This window comes from Camelus bactrianus, chromosome 20 (genome assembly GCF_048773025.1).
Source record: "Camelus bactrianus isolate YW-2024 breed Bactrian camel chromosome 20, ASM4877302v1, whole genome shotgun sequence".
NCBI lineage: Eukaryota > Metazoa > Chordata > Mammalia > Artiodactyla > Camelidae > Camelus > Camelus bactrianus.
Genome location: NC_133558.1, coordinates 13,592,267 through 13,609,658, shown reverse-complemented (window position 1 = coordinate 13,609,658; position 17,392 = coordinate 13,592,267). Strand labels below are relative to the sequence as shown.

The 17,392-nt window shown below is 36.4% G+C and overlaps 1 protein-coding gene across 7 annotated transcripts in view; it reads right to left on the bottom strand.

Annotated features, from left to right (window-relative positions):
* CDKAL1 (CDKAL1 threonylcarbamoyladenosine tRNA methylthiotransferase) overlaps nt 1-17,392 on the bottom strand; it is a 721,370-nt gene that overhangs the window by 615,758 nt on the left and 88,220 nt on the right. For all 7 annotated transcript variants that reach the window (XR_012500987.1, XM_010974252.3, XM_010974251.3 and 4 more), the window contains one exon: nt 15,706-15,790. Coding sequence is in view for 6 of the 7 variants with exons in the window: in XM_010974252.3 (XP_010972554.2) it covers nt 15,706-15,790 (85 nt within the window). In the remaining variant the exon portion in view is untranslated. The remainder of the gene's footprint in view (nt 1-15,705; nt 15,791-17,392) is intronic.

The window sequence follows — 17,392 nt, the reverse complement described above, 5'->3', positions numbered from 1 at the left end:
CAGCTCTTCCTCACATTAAGATTTCAGTTAATCAGTGTAGATGGTATGATGGAAACAGAAAAAACATCATTTGATAAATACAATAGAATTAATTGCTATAGGCAAAAACAATCAATGGACGATAAATTAAGTGAAAGCATGACAAGAAAGTGTATGCACAATAGTAAAGTATCACATAGTCACTGCAAAGGGGAAGACAGTAACTTTACAGCGGAGAAAGACAAAAGCCACCACCTTAAGTAAATAAATTTAACACCTAGTTACTGTATGTTAAAGTTAACTAAGAAGAGATATAACAATATCCTGAATCTCCTTGGTATGACACACTAAGAAGGATACATACTTATCACTCCCTGTATTCTTGATAATGCATTCACATCTGAATCTGATCGTGAGGAAATATCAGAAAAGCTCAAATTAAGCAATATTTCACAACATAATCACCAATAGTCTTCAAAAGTGTCAATGTCATAAAAGACAAAGACAGACTGAGGAAATGTCCTAGATTGAAAGAGACGGAGACGTGTGAGATGTGACAACTAAATGCAACATAGGATTCTAAATTGAATCCTGAACCAGAAAAAGAGGCAAAATTTGAATAAGGTCTGTATAGTAGTTCAGAGTACTGTATCAATATTAACTTCCTGGTTTGATAATTGCATTATGGTAACGTAAGACATTTAAACATTAGAGGAAGCTGGGTGAAAGGTCTACGGTAAGTCTTTGCACTGTTCTTGCAACTTTTCAGTATGGTATCATTTCAAGATGGAAGGTAAAACAAAAATCTTTAACACTCTACATAAAGTTCCAGTCAAAACACGTTTATAAACAATATTTATAATAGTCATTATGTAAAATATATTAATATTATATATTTATATAACTTATAAATATATTTATAATTAATAGAAAAACCTAAATGTCCATCAATAGATGAGTAAATAATATTTCATGTATATAAAATAGAATGTTTATGAATCCATAAATAAATAAGAGCACAAAGAAGTATTCTAAGACTCTATAAATGTAAGAATAAGGAAGCTTTACATATACCTGTAGGGAATTATTCCAGGGTACACAGTTGAAGGAAGGAGGGAAGGAGGGACAAGTAAGGAACAGAAGAGTAAGATTTGTTATTTATAACAGCAAGAAGTGTTACAATGATGCAATAAATGACTTTACATCCCTATCCTTGCAGACAAGTGTTTTTATATCTGCAGGAGGTCATAAAACACAGAACTGCTAAGTCAAGGGGCATATATACTTTCAATTTTTATACCTATCAAAAAATTACTTTCTTAGAAGACGGTAATAATTCAAACTTCCACCAGCAATTTATCAGAGTAAACATTTCCCCCAAATCTTAGGAGCACCGGATCTACTGAAAAATGCAATCTGAGTTATCCATCAAGAAACAGTATCTTATTTTAATTTCTATTTTTCTGACCACTTACTGGTAAGGATGAAAATCTTTTCATTGTTTATTTGTCATTTGCATTTCTTCTTGCATTAACTGCCTTCCCTTTGAAGATTTTTCTATTAAGCTATCTCATTTAAGGAGCTCTTTGAAATTATTCATATATATTCATTTATATTTATATATACATCATATATATATACACATGTATATTAATTACATATATCTTTTTAAACCACTATAGATTTTTAAAATCTTGTTTTGGGTGTTTCAGGCCATACAGAAATTATAATCATTAGGGGTAAAATCTGTAAAATCTTTTCGGTCGTGATACTGATTGGAGAATGCAAATGCCATTGAGTGGGCAGGAGTCAGAGGTGCTGGATGTTTTCTAATGCACGTATGTCCTGTAGAAAGAATTCCACAGGTGCTGCATGAGTTCTCAATGTCCCACTGAACATTCAAGGACGTGAAAAAACATACTATTTGGCCCCAGAATCTAACTCTATCTTACACATAATCACGACAGACTTCTCAGACACTGTAAGGTATTCACCTTTCGTGAAAATGGAAGGAAAAGCATATTTCCTTTCATTAAGAACTTTACCAAGGGTTGTCATTCATCCCAGAAAGGCACATCCCTAGGGCAATGTCATTCTCGGTATTTAAGCTGTTAAGGCTACACACACATCAGACAGAACTCGTCACTCTTACATTCAGTGTAATTCTGCATACAGGAGATTTCATTTGGTCTTCCAGCATATTAGTACCTGAGCATTTATATTTTGAAAAATATATTACAGCATCGATGTTTCTATTTATTTCCTCCTATATCAATTATATTCAGAGCAACTGTGTTATTTGTAATTATGTGTGTAGTAATGAATTTTATTTCACTAATTTTAATCATGAATCAGATGAATTAATAAAGGGTACATTGCAAAACACTTGTTATACAAAAGGATCACTGGGTCTGCTAACGTTCAGAAACACTGCCCTAAGCCTACAGAAGACAAGACTCCCAGACTCTAGATCTTTGACCCTCCTCTCCATCCCCACTAGGACTATTGATAAGGGCCCTCCTCTAACCCCACCTGCACAGTGCACCTTCTTCGCAAGACCCCAGGTCTCCACTGCATCTGTGCTCTCGCTAACACAGAGTTCCAAGGCTCTAACTGTGGCCCGTGGTTATTCAGGCAGTGGGACAATGAGCAGATCAGAAATATATACTCAAGGAACCATACACCCAGGATTTGCTCAGTGGAATATCCATGGGTTCCATTTTCATATATTTTTTAATTACCATATTTTAAAAATGGAGGTACTGGGGATTGACCCCAGGACCTTGTGCATGCTAAGCACATGCTCTCCCACTGAGCTATACTTGCACCACCTAAAAATTACCACTTTTAAATGACACCAAAACCTTTGTTATTTATTAAAAGAGTAAAAACATCAAAACAGCAAATTAATGTTTCAACTATGGATGACAAAAAAACAAAAAAGTTGTCTCAAAACATTTTCTCATTTAAAGAAAAACAAGCCTTTCCCTGCAGTAACTATCAAACTATTGACAGGCATTTAAGGAAATCACCAAATTAAACTTTTTACTGTTGCTATAAACTTGCTTATGTGATCTCTCTTATAGCAGAGAAGAAATTTATGAGCTAGAAAGTGCATCACTGGCTGGCACAAAGGATGAGCTGTTGTTTTCTAAAATATACTGTAAAAGAGATTCTTGATATACACCTTAATTTTTTTCCCAAAATATTTCGTATCATGTGATTCTGTCAGTTTCTTTCTTAATCCGTCTACATTGAGAAGAGCAGACCCATTCATATTCACACACACTCACTCACCAAATGAAGAACAACACTAATGAATGGGCCATTAGAACATAAATATATCTCGGCAGTTTGTATCAGTGGCTCAGCAGAGCATCTCTGTAGGGACACAAAAAGACAATGATGCAAAAACGTTCAGGTCACATTCTAGGATGAGAACTGGATACTCTTAACTTTCCTCTAATAACATCCAGTGGTGCCAAGCTACAGAAGATCTACAGCAAGTTCTACAGGACTCCTCCCTTTGGTTAGCTTTTCACTGGTTACATCTAATCCTCCATTTTTTTTTTCAACATAACTGTATAACACCAACTTTCCATCTGAGTAAAAAGAAGCATTGTTCTCAGCTGAAATAAACTTTTTAGAATTATATAAAATACTGTTTTCTAACAATTATAGAATGAATTTAAGTCTCAACCTGTCTTGCAATTGGTTAAGACCTTCTGTGATAATTTTAAACTCTGCTTTCATCTTCTGGCTAAACTCTTTGAAAATTTCTAGTTTCTAAACCAGGTTTATAATTATTATTATCATAGAACTGGGTATCTGAAACAATGAGATACAGATTCCATTTCAAATATGGTCACTGCAGATCCTAAGAGTGGAAAGTATATGAAAATCCCAATTATTCTTTTTTTATTATTATCTGTGCAATATCTAAGCCATGAGCTTCTCGAGTGTATTTTGTTATTGTCATTAGTTCATTAGAGACAGCTCTGTGTAATCAAAAAGAAGAAAAGTTCTCAAATGTCAACTACATTGTTTCTTAAACATTCTGAATAAAGTAAACAGGAGAAAGCAGGGCCATCTGTTCACAAATATGTTGAGAATCTCATCCAATAACTGTAGTCCTGATAAATGAGAAAGGTAAATAAAATACATATCCTGCCCCCAAGACTGTGCCCTGTAGCAGAGACATCAAGTCAGACCCAGTGAGCATTCTCCCCTTCTTCAGTATTAACAGAACCCCTAGTCTGTTGGGAGCAACAACGTGACCAGTCTGAAATAAATGAAAATATACCACATTTCCTCACCTCCCTTACAAATAGACGTAGTCATATGATATGGCTCCAGCCAATGAGATGCAAACACAGCATTTTGTGTGGGACTTCCTATAAAGTTCCTTTAAAGGAGGGACAAACTCAGCTGGCCTGGTCCCTTTTTGTGAGGTATGTATGAAGGCTGAGGAGTAGCAATCATTTTACATCATAATGCAAAGATCAATGAAACTTCAGAGACTCAGCCCTCACATCCTTGACCTGGTAAACTAAAGCCAGTAAACTTCCCAACTACAGACTTTGCATTACACAAAGAAAAATAAACCCCCTATCTTATTTAAGGGCTTTCTATGACATGCAGCTGAATTTCATTTCTAAGTAATGCAATATAATAAAAAAAAGAGATACAGAAAAGGTGCTAAGAAAAGCGACAGAGGAGGACACTTGTTCTGAAAGAGGAAGGGGGTGGAAGGGCTCAGGAGAGTCAACATACAGAGAAAGCTAACACGTGAGCTGGCTCACTCATTTGTTCAACTCTTACTGTCAACCACTGTGTTAGGTGCTGGGGTACAGATAAAAGACATAGTGGCTATCCCCAAGGAACTCTGAAATGGCTTACAGACAAAAAGATTATTAAAATACATGGTTATTTGTATGGGCAGCCACACACAGCTGTGCCAGGCTGTGGCTACAAGGACTGGCATCCTTTTCTAACACCCACAAAGGTACCATCCACTCATTAGAGCCTGTACTTAAAGATGCCTTAAGGCCATTTTGTTCTGTTGATTCTTTCAATCCAAGAGCACAAGGTCTCTTTCCATTTCTTTGTATCATCTTTAATTTCCTTCAATGTTTTACAGTTTTTAAGAGTGTAAGTAACCTCCTTGGTTAAGTTTATCTCTAGGTATTTTGTTGTTTTTGATGCAATGGAAATGTTTATGTCAGTTATAAAATTCTGGTTTTTGAAGTGAAAAAAACAGTGAATGAAGGGCTGCAAATGGCAAACTATCCTTTCTTACGTGTGAGTTGTACTCCATTACATATATACGCTGCATCTTTATCCATTCATCTATTGATGTGCACATAGGATGCTTCCATATCTTGGCAATTATAAAGAATGTTGCTGTTAAATAGTGGGGTGTGTGTATCTTTTTAAATTAATTCTTATTTTGTGGTTGGCTTTATTCTTTTGATAACTATATAAGTTTAAAAAGCTAAAGCTCTAAACGTTCTTAGAAGCAATGAATAGTACATATATATAAATTTTTTTAAATATGTGCAGTATATTCTGTATATGTGTTTACATGCAATATATTATATATATGCAGTCAAACTGTAACAATTCCACATAATAAAAATGAAAAAAAAAAAAAGGTGCCTTAAGGACTGGCCTCAGCCCTTGAGGTATAAAAGCAGTAAGAGAGGTAACCATAGGGTACTTTGAGTAGAATCTGCATCCACAGATAAGACTACTAAATGAAGGCAGAGCTACACTTTACCTTGGATTCTTTTTATCCTTCACCGACACCCCTATCCAGTTTCCCATGATCACAGACAACCATGCCTTCATGTAGTGTAAAATCAAAGTCACTATTTTAATATGGCCCAGAGGACACCTAATTCTAATTCTAACCATAAGGAAGAAACAGAAACAGTTAATGTTTAATATTTTAGTATCGTGTCCTGGGGGTTTAAAGGTCATACTTCTTTACTTCATTTATTGTCAGTTAACAAACAACCCTACTGAGTGACCAAAAATTAAGATTATGTTTTTCACACTTAGAGCATAAGGGGAGAAAAAAAATACAAGTGTCTTTTTTTTTTTTTTTTTTTTTTTTTTGGTCTGCTGTTGTATAAACACACACACCAAGAATAAGTAGAATGTCTTTCAAACCAAAACAATAGGAAATCACTCTTGGCTGAAAGCACAGGCTTAGATCATGTTGATTTCTTCTTTAATCCTGCTAAAGCAAGTTTCTGCATGCTTTCTGGGGCCTCCACCTACAGAGCTGTTAGGACAATAGCCAACACATATATTTAATTACGTAAGTATTCAATGCTATCAGCCAGCTGTTGCCAGTACATAATACACTGACCTCTTTCACTTACTCTCTTGCTTAAAATGGCAAAAACAAAGCAACTGTTGATTTAACAGTAATCATGAAATATGCAAAATCCCATTCTCCAAAAAGATGTTAGACAGCTATGAAACTCAGTTTTGCATTTTAAAAAGACTTACTACATCTAAACTGCTTTTTCTGTTCCTGATTTGCAAATTAAGTAACTAATCTTTCAACTGTAAATCTTACTATTTCTTCTTTTTTTTTTTTTTAAGTCAACCAGGAATTCAACCCTAAAACATAATTTCTCCTTTATTCCCTATCAAATTTCTTACTGGGATGTGTAACATAGTAATCTCCCTGCACTCCCACTCATCCCCATGTTTTCCACGGGTAAGGAGCAAGCAACGAAAGCCTGTAGCAGGAAATGGTCAAAATCTGCTCTGAATTATGTAACTCTCACCCCTCACTTTAGGAATCAACAGAGAGCTCTTCATTTATGTTTCCAGCAAGCATGTTCCTCAAATACCATTATTAACCCCCGACTAGCTGACAGGGAGAAAAACAAGACAAAGTCCTAGCGACAACGGAAAGTAGACTAAACAGATCCATGACTTAAGATTTGAACGATACAAATTCACATATGGCAGACGGTAAGAAGACCTAACACATAAACAGCAACTTACCCAGAGAAATTTGGTCTCCATCGAATTAGCTTTCAATTCAACAAAAACAACTTAGTGCCAACTATTTCCCAGGCACTGTTCCAGAGACCAAGGATCCCCCAGCAAACAAGTGAGTGAACACCACTGTCCACAGAGATCTTACTGTTGGACTCCCCTCACAAAGATCCTGTACTACAGCAAGTTAGCCTTTCCAACACCCTATGATAGCCATGTTGATTTTTCCCCCACTTTGTGTTTTTGATGTTGTTTGCCCATTCGTTGAAACTGGACAATCTGATACTCAGATGTAAGATGAGTGCTGTGATATTAATATAGTTATATAATTAACAATATACTTAACACAAAATTATACATTAACCATGACTTGCTAACACCCTGGTAGCAGATTAATGCTAACTAAGCTCTCTTCCCAAAAAAGGAAGAATCAGTTCAACCTAATTGTACAAATACATGTTGAGTATAACTGTGTGTCTAAAGCAAGGTCAAACACTACCTGGTTTTTATCTACACCTTTCCTACCCTCTGACTCAAGACGAGATGCTTCAATTAATCCAATGGTCAAGTCCTGAAGCAGGCCCAGCTCACTAAGTTTGGCAGGAAGAACAGGGTCCAGCCATTCACAGTTGAGCGTCTGCCAGATGACTGAGCAATACTCCAAGAAAGGGAGAAGAGATACTTCTGTTACTCCTTGCCCCTGGAAACAACCTGTGGACCATCAGTCACAAACCAAGTTTTCTGTCTCATTTAGGACAACAAGGAGCAGGTTTCTTCCTAGTTTATAAACAAAACATTAAAAAAAAAAGGTTTATTAAAAAGAGAGCCCTCTAATACGATCTTTGAAAATCAGAATGTTTTTTCCCCTTTTTCAAATATACAGCCTGTCTCTACATGGGATTCACAGGGGCCCTGGGAGCCTCTTCTCAGAACAGCTGACAGTCTTCCTCTATTAACGGTATCTGTTTCCTGAGAAAAGGAAAATCATTACATGGTAGAGTCAGAAAGTTAAGACTCCATAAAAAAGGATTTTCCTGAGGTCAATTACCTGACCTGAGGACTCACAATCTAGGAGAGAACCAAATATGTAAACAAATAATAAAATGTGATACGCAACAATGGATGTTTGTATGGGATAAAGAAGTGATTTACCTCTGTGTACCTGGAGGTAAAGGGTGGGAGTTAGAAGGGAGATAACCTTACAGATGATATTACCTTTGATATGAGTTCCGAAAGATGACTAGGTTGCCAAGCAGGATTACCTAAGATGCATGAGCGCGTGCGCGCGCGCGTGTGTGTGTGTGTGTGTACGCGCACGTGCTCATGCATACACATGCACACATGCATCCATTTGGGGGAAAGGGAAAGCATATTCCAGAAAAGAGGGAAAAACATGCAAACACATTATGAGCCTGGAAAAATATAATTTAGGTGAGAAGTAAAATTCTATGGAGGAATGGTGAGAAGAGAAGTTGGAGAGGTAGGCAAGGAACAGATTTTTTCAAAGACCTTGTTACACTAAGAAATTCTATCTTATCCTGTAGCTGAGACCATTACAGGGTGTGATGGAGGGGAAAGTTTGACCTGGAACAGAAAAGCAGCTGAGAACAAGCTAAATTTCTAGTGTAATATGAAGAGCAAGAGATAGTAAGGCCCATTACTAAAATAGAAAGGATTAAAGTTAAAAGACAGGTTCCTAGTTCATGGCAATCTGATGAAACATGAGAACACAGTGGTTCACTGCAGGTTCCAAGAAGCAATAAAATACTAATAACATTGGGCAAAACCAAAGAGGAAGAAGAGGTCAAAGGGAAGAAGGAAAAGATATTTTAGAAGGAGAATGAATTCTTAAGGATGGGGAAAATAAGGGAGGGAAACAGGGAGTCAAAGAAAACTCTCAGACTATCTGATAGGTGACTATGCAACCAAACAAGACAGGCAATACGAATAGGAACCCCAGCTGGGGTAAAGGTGAGGGAGATAATGAAGAGGTTCCGAAGCAATGACGTCAACAGTCAACGGGGCATCTAAATCCAGGAAGCAATTAGACGTACAAGCTTAGTTTCTGGAAGGAGAGAGGAGTATCAGAAACATAAATTTGAAGTAATAAGCACACAGATAGTATCTGAACAGTAAAAGTAGAAAAAAATGTAGGAGTAAATGTAAACTCATGCTAAGAATAGCACTGTTTAGAGAAAAACCATTGCATTATACAAAACCTGATGGACAATACATGTTAAGTCAAACAGTACAATATTTGGACAAACTTCCCATATAGAGGAAAACTTTTTGGTGGGAAAGAATAGCTGGAACCATGAAGACTGTGACTGGTCAAAGCATACGATGAGTTACTGTATCTGCTACTCACATTGTAAAGAAGAACATAAAACTGACACCAAACTAAAGCCCTTTCATACAACTAAAAAAGCCAAAATTAAAATATCTATGTTTACAGAAACATCCACAGCCTATGGCACTAAAAATTAGTTACACAAGTTGTGTTATCTAACCTGTTTCTTGCACAAGGGCCAAACTAAAACTCACTGTTATTTTTATCACCCAGTGCCCATTTTTTTAATTAAAAAAAGAATGATAACCTGATTACTCATAAATCTAGTTAAAAATAGAACCAGTCTAGTTTTCTTTTCCCTTTAAACTGGATAATTGCTAACTCAAAGAGAAAGCATTTCTCTGTTCTTAATAAGCCAGCTTTTTTGAAAGCAATTTATTTTCCAAATTCAAGTTGAAATAATATTCTGGTACCTCCCCCAACTTCAATTTACGATGAAGAGCTTAAAGTTAAATCCACATGAAGCAAAAAAGTATTTTCATAATAGGAGTGGCCATTCAGTAATTTATGTCTGATCAACAGAATGCTATAAAAAGAGCACTCCTACAGACGTAAGATATCAGATTATCCTCTGTCTCAACACACACTTTTCTTCTTTGTCCACTTCTCCTTATACTCCCATTGTTCTTTTCAAGTAATTTCACTCAGATATCTAAACCATCCCTTCAACATTACCATTTATTTCTACAAGCAAAGGTAGTTCAAAGAACTAGTGACTCCTGTCTATCTGCTATCAGTATGGCTAAACCACAGTGCCTATTTGGGTTAACAACACACAAGGTCAAGGAGAGGTTGACAGTCCATGATCAAAGCAAGCTGGCTATTCTTTCTGTCATTTATATAGAACACACAAGACGTGTTTATTTTCACCAGCCTCTGAATGACCTCCTTCAGGTGGCATGGAAAAGATCCCACATTTCTATGAAGCATTAACCAAAGGAGTTTTCTTGTTTGATATTCTCATTAAGAGCAAATTTTTTTTGAAACTTTTGATCTCTTTTCGTTTACTCAAGAACCCCTCAAGTTAAAGGCCATATTGTCTAAATCAAATGGTAATAGTGGATAAAACAAGGCCAGGGCAACTGGCAAAATATCAAGAAGAAAGCATATGCCTACCACAGGCTGCCATCACAAAACATGGGGCTCATTAGCAATCTTTCCAAAATTAGTAAAGGCAATATAGCATTTAAGATTTCAAAGTTCGGGGGGGAGGGTATAGCTCAGTGGTAGAGCGCATGTTTAGCATGCAAGAGGTCCTAGGTTCAATCTCCAGTACCTCCATTAAAAAAATAAATAAATAAACCTAATTACCTCCCCCAAACTGCCCCCACACAAAAAGAGGACATCCTCCTAAAAAAAAAAAAAAAAATCCTCAGTAATAAAAATATTATGTAAAAAAAAAAAAGATTTCAAAGTTCAAAAGGTAGCCCCCCAAAAAATGATTCTTAACTCCGTTTTTGCTACTTAAAACTCCTACTCTTTTATCAAACTGAGCATCAATAATGCAAACACTATAAAAACGTTAGTAATTAGATCAACCAGTAGAAAGTCAGTATGAAGTACTGAGCAGTCCAGCCTCCAGATGAACAGAAGTACATTTTCATATAAGGTATGTTCCTTTGACTAGGTTAAGCAATTATGTTAAGATAGAATGATTTACTACCAGCACTAGTTTATGAAATGAAATTTTTAAACTATTTTTAAGCCAATATTACCTGTGGCCGGTTAAATAATACTGCCCCCCAATACTGTTTATACTGTGAAGCTGCAAAAGTAATACCTTTCTCCACCACCACCACCACCACCACCACCACCACCACCAAGAGAGAAAAAAAATCAGCCCATGACTGTCTTGTCACAAATTCACAATTCTGTGATCTTAATCAAAGAGAGACTGCATTTATCAAGTGAAAGATACTGAATCTCCCAGAGTTATCTTTCTTTACTCCTGTTAAAACAAGACTGTCCACTGCCTGGTGGCTCAAGAGAGATAAAATGAGTTGATAATAGACAAACAACTACTAAACACCAAGAATACATTGAAAGAGAAGCAAAAGCAGATGATGAGAAGCAATGACAATCACTCAGAAATGAGTGGCAACATGAAGTGACCATTATTTGGCAGGGGGTGGGGGGGTTAGAAAAAAACATAGCTCCCAGCCTGTGCCGTAAATCTGTGAATTTGAGCATAAGGGAAGAGGCGTAACTGAGCTAGGAGAGATGAAACCCCCTATCAGGCTCTCCTTGAATTCAAATGTTGTCTCACTGTCATGCGGGAAAAGATGCATGCCAGTGAGGAGGCTGAAGGGAAAGGATGGAGCTAGAGGTTGAGAGAAGACAAACGTGTAGCGTGACTGCAGGTGTAATCAAGTTTATGAACATTCATCTCGGTTTTGCTTTGTTAGGAGATGGTGATGACAAGGGGGAAACATCTAAATAAAGCAAAACACTGGACAAGAGTAGGTAATCTGTCACTGAAAGTCTTTAAATGTATAAATGTCACCTGAATTTGATGTTTTCTCAGTGATAACTGTTACTGCACCTTCTACAGGATTATGTTTATTCTGGAAACAAACCAAATGTTAGTTTAGGTGTTATGTTAACAAGGACTAGTTATGACTATCAAAAGCCTTCAAAGCCATTTAAAAAAATACCTGTAATACTGTTTTTAAATTTTCTTTCAATCAAGCAGAACAGTGCATTAAAGGAATCTGTGCTCACCAACCACCAGCTTTACAGTGTCAAATGACAAACATATCTTAAGTGATCACCTCACTGAATCATTCACACACTGTATCGTTACTCTGAACCACATTCACAATGCAGTTTATACATAAGAAAACCCATTGACACAAATTACATTTCAGTTTTTAAGTCAGCTTTTAGAAATAGTCTAGAAGTGTACCCATTAATTACATTATAAAACTGATAATCACAGAAATTAAATTCTCTGGGTTCTTTACTCAGCAGGTATCAGTAACACTAAAATATCTTTATATTTTATATGCCTTTCTTATAGGGGGAAAAAAAGTAGATAACTGGGGAACATGACAGACTTCTCATAAAATAAAAAGCGTGCTTTGACAATGAGCAGCACCTGGCAGACATCATGCTCTGCTCTTGGTTTAATTCTCCCTTCTCCTAACCATAACCCTAACTCTGCTGTTCCATCCCACATCACTACCCTCTTCTGAGCCCCCATCATCATCCAGGTGATAACTTCTCTGCTCCTTCCATAACTTCTGAGTTGAAGATGCCATCATATTCAACTATCGCTTCTATGGAAAAAATATAAAATCTGCATCTCAACAGCCTTAGAGAATTTCATCTGTAAAACAGATGTTGCTTCATCTGGAAGACAGGAATAGAGTAAGAATCTACAACTCATGGACAGACTGCAAGAATTAAGCTAGGTAATATACAATTGATCCAAAGCACTTCTAACATTCACACAGAAGACACTCGATAAAGATCAAATATCATCCATTGCTTTATTACAATATTTAGCTGTGACTTCAAATACAGCATGTTCAAAACTAAAACACGTCCTCCCTCAAGTTGAACTCCCTTTCTGGAATTCCCTATTTCATTCTAGTCAGAGACTTTGGGAGTCATGTTCAATAATGTTGAAAATATAAAGAATTCTTTCTCAAGTCAACTCTTTCCTTCCAACTCTGAATACTTCCACTTGAAACGAGGCCATCACGATCTGGACTGCTACTCCAACTCTGTCCTACATGGACTCCTGATCATACCCTTCCTTAAGCCCAACCATCTTTCACACTGCTGCAAGAATTAATCCTCGAGAACCAGGGAGTAAACATAACTAGAAAGTGAGTTTTTTTTTAAAATTACCATTTACAATAGTATAAGGATAAAAAATACTGTACAGATAAAAGGAAAAAGGATAGTTTAAATAAATGATACTGGAACAATTTGGTTGTCCATACATCGTTAGAGAAAAAAATCAAAAAGATGCTGTAGGAGCTACATGAATAAATTATAAATCCTTAGAAAGTCAAAGAAGACCCAAATATATTATTCACAAATTGGAAACATCAAAATGTAAAAACTACCAATTTTCCCCTCAAAGGCATCAACAGATTCAATGTAATCACAATCAAAATCTCAACAGTATTCCTTGTTGAACTTAAAACCTTACATTAAATTCATATGGAAGGGCGAAGGGCAAAGAAAAGCCAGGACACTCTTAAAGAAGAACAAAAAGGCATGAGCACTATCAAATATCTAGACTTCATATAAATCTATACTAATTGTGACTGCGTGGAATAAGCACCAGAATAAAGAAACAGAAGCAAACAGAGAGCCCAGGGACAGACCCAACCATCTCTGGACGCTCAGTGCATGACAGAGCAGGTAATACATAGATATAAGGAGAAGGACATATTTTTTAAAACAGAAAATAATAAATGATACTGGAAAAATCTGGTGCCTACAGGAAAAATAAGATAAAACCCCGTTTCTGGCATCATACACAAAAAATCAACTCCAGATGGATTATAAAACTAAATGTAAGAAGTAAAAACCAAGAAGCTTTTAGAAGAAATATTGGAAAATATCTTAACAACATCAGGTTAAGGAAAGACTTCTTGAACAATAAGAGCACAGATCCAAAGGATAAATTTTAAACCAGTTTCTCTTCATCTTAAGAAACCATTAAAAAAAGTCAAAAGATAAACCACAATTGGTATTTGCAACATGTGTAACATGTAAGAATTTGTATGTAGACTATAAATAATGTATTCCCACAAATAATAAAAAGACAAGTCAACATGAAAAAATATTCAAAAAGCTGTGTCACAGAAAAGGAAAATCCAAATGGCCAATAAACATATAAAAAAGATGCTCAACATCATTAGTCATCATGGAAATGCAGACTAAAACCATACTGAAGTACCATCGCCACCACCAGACTGGCAAAAGTTAGAAGTCTGACCATATCAAGTATTGGCAAGAATGGAGAACAACCACACTCATCTGTTACTGGTGGGAGTGAACACCTGGCACATCCATTTGGGAAAAGAGTTCAGTATTACCAAGCAAAGTATGAAACTGTACACACTTGTGACCCAATAATTCAACTCCTAGGTACATATCCTAAAACAACTCTGACACATGTCCACCAGAAAGCATGTTCAAAATATTCAGAGACGCACTGCACAGGAAAACAAAACACTGGGAAAACTCAAAACTCTATCAATAATAAAGTGGATAAACTAACAGATTCATTTAAGGAAATACTATGAATGGTCAGCGTTATTTCACATCCATCAACGTGGATAAATCTAAAAGCAAAATGCTGAGAAAAGGCAGCAAATCTCAGAACACAAACAGTGTAAGTCCAACAAACACAGTTTAAAACAGGGCAAAACTAAACAACACATTGTTTAGAGGTACATTTAAGAGACGACAAATTTACTAATAAAAGGAAGGGAATGACTCACCAAAGTCAGGATAAAGATTACTTCTGGGGATATGACAAAAAGGAACACACAGCAGTTTCCAAGGTCTTGACTATGCCTTCTTTCTTACGCTGGGTGGGGGGTTAAGTTTATTACCCTTACTTAAACTGTACATGTTTCATAAACTCATTTATGTAAGATACATTTCACAGTAAAAATCAATGTGGTAGGGGGTGAGTTTGAGAGTGAAGTTAGGAAATGGATAATCTTAAAGGTTTCTCGGGAAAGGCAAGAAGAAAAATAGGACAATAGCTAAAAGGGGTGCACGGAGCTAATCAGACCTGAGCGTGTTTAAATACCAATAAAAAGACATCAGTGCAGTTGGAGAGGTTGAAAATATAAACAGATGAGGCAACAATTTATAGAATGAAGGTTCTAAAAAGGTGGATAGAGTAAGATTCAGAGCAGATATGAGAAAGGATAATTCTTTCATTTTAACTTGAACAACAAAGCAAGAGCCAAGGATTATATGCCCATTTCCCCTGATAAACTGTAATTCCCTTGATGGCCAGACATCATTAGCATCCAGAACAGTGCTGAGGGGCAGAGAGGAGAAAAGAGGAAAGGACTGTTTCAGATTGTTCCAGAATGTATGGACTGGATTCCCTGGGAAGAGTATGTTGTTAATACTTAACAGATATTCAAATTACCTATTAGCTAACTTCACACATACTCAAATACCTATTAGAAAAATCTACATTAAAGTTTCATTCTTTATTAGATAAATTCAAAACATTATGATGCTAAAAGTCCAACTGACTTTCTTTGATAACATACTGAATATTTGTAATATTAAGAATCTTTTAAAAGCTAATTTCCTAAAAGTAATTCTTATGTCACTTATAAAAGAAAAAAAAGTCAATTTCCACTTACTTAATTGAGTTTCTAAAGTGGTCTTCAGCCGGATTTTTTACAGTACAACTGTTCAGAAGCCATAAATCTGCGTCTGATGCATTTTCTATTAAAAACATAAATATGAAAAAGAAAAGTAAGTATCACATTTCATCAGTCAAAAATATCCAAGTGCTTACTCAGATGGCACTGGGCCCACAGGGGGAGAGCAGAGAGAGCTAGCGAACAGAATCAGGTAAACAGGCAATTACAAAGCAGTAGGTAACTCCTCTAATATGGAAACAGTGATGAGAAATAAGTATTAAAATATACAACCTGCGCTAGTATCTTCCCATTTACAATATAAAGAGGATAAGCATTTTCTTCCTGTATTTTCAATCCTGTGAGTATTTAATAACTTCCAAAAACTAAAGTGAAATTGGCCGAATCTCAACATGAAATTAAGTACTCCTTTTTGGTCTGTGTGTTCTTATTTTTCAGGCACATGTATTATCATACACTGAACATTCTTCAGCTTGAGAAGTTATTAAAAACATAATCTGTCTTCCACGAAAAAAATACTGACTTACATCAAAGTGAGCCGTTTATTTCTCTAAGTTGACTGGATATTGCTGTATAAGATACTAAACTCACCAGCAAGGCAACCAATCACGTAAGCTCATCTTGTTTACCGAAATGAATCTGAAAACGCCTGTAATGTCTGATGCTATTCCAAAACCGCCCTGCCGCCTAAAAGGACTTACACATTGAAACAGGGTTACACCAATGAAAGGAAAACCCAAACTGAAAACTGCAGCACTTTCAAGGGTCTTTCAATAAGAACAGAAGCTAAGGCCAAAAGACAGGAAGAATTAAGGACACAGGGATGTCTGTGTGCACCTTCTCTCCCTGGGAAGGAGCTTTAGGTGAGAGCACTATGTGAGCGCAACGGCGAGCACAGCAAAGTTCCTAGTAACTTGGCAATACTTCTTCCCGCATTTTATTACAAAAACAGTAAAAAATTTTTATAAAGAGGTAAGATCCAAAACTTCTTGAAATGCTAACAAGCCAAGGGAAGGGCCTCATTACTGAGTGTCAGCTGAATACTGGACCCTCCTAACTTGTCTCACTTCTTCCATTCATCCTCCCCACCCCTACCCGTAGTCGACCTCCCCAACCAGAGCGTCTTTTGTGAAACATACACCTGATGACGTCACTTGCCTGCTCAAACTCAGAAATGCTGGAGTATTCACCTACTTCCTCTAGTTCCCTCCAAATTATTCCCCACGATGCCACCTAAAAGATACTCCCCTAATATCAATCTGATCATAGTAATTTTTCCTACTAGTGATTTCCAGTTGGTATTCAAGACCTATCCAGATCTCCATCTCCCCAACTTCAGTCTTCACTTCTCCCTACAGTCATCTGTTCCTCCAGACACACCAAACTGAATTTCTCAAGCTCGCACTATTTCATTTGCCTAAAAAACCTTTATTTTCTTCACAGAATGACAATTCCTACCCTTCTGCCATCCACCTGGCCTACTCCTATTCATCATTCAGCTTCACCTAGATGTCTGTTAGATGCCTCTTCTCTGCATCCTGTAATAGACTGTTCTCACACTTCACAATTCTGTATTAAGATAATTCATTTTTCCAGCCTGTCTTTATTACTACTTAAGAGATACTAAAGACAACATTTTTATCTGCTGCTCTCAGGATGTCCAGGT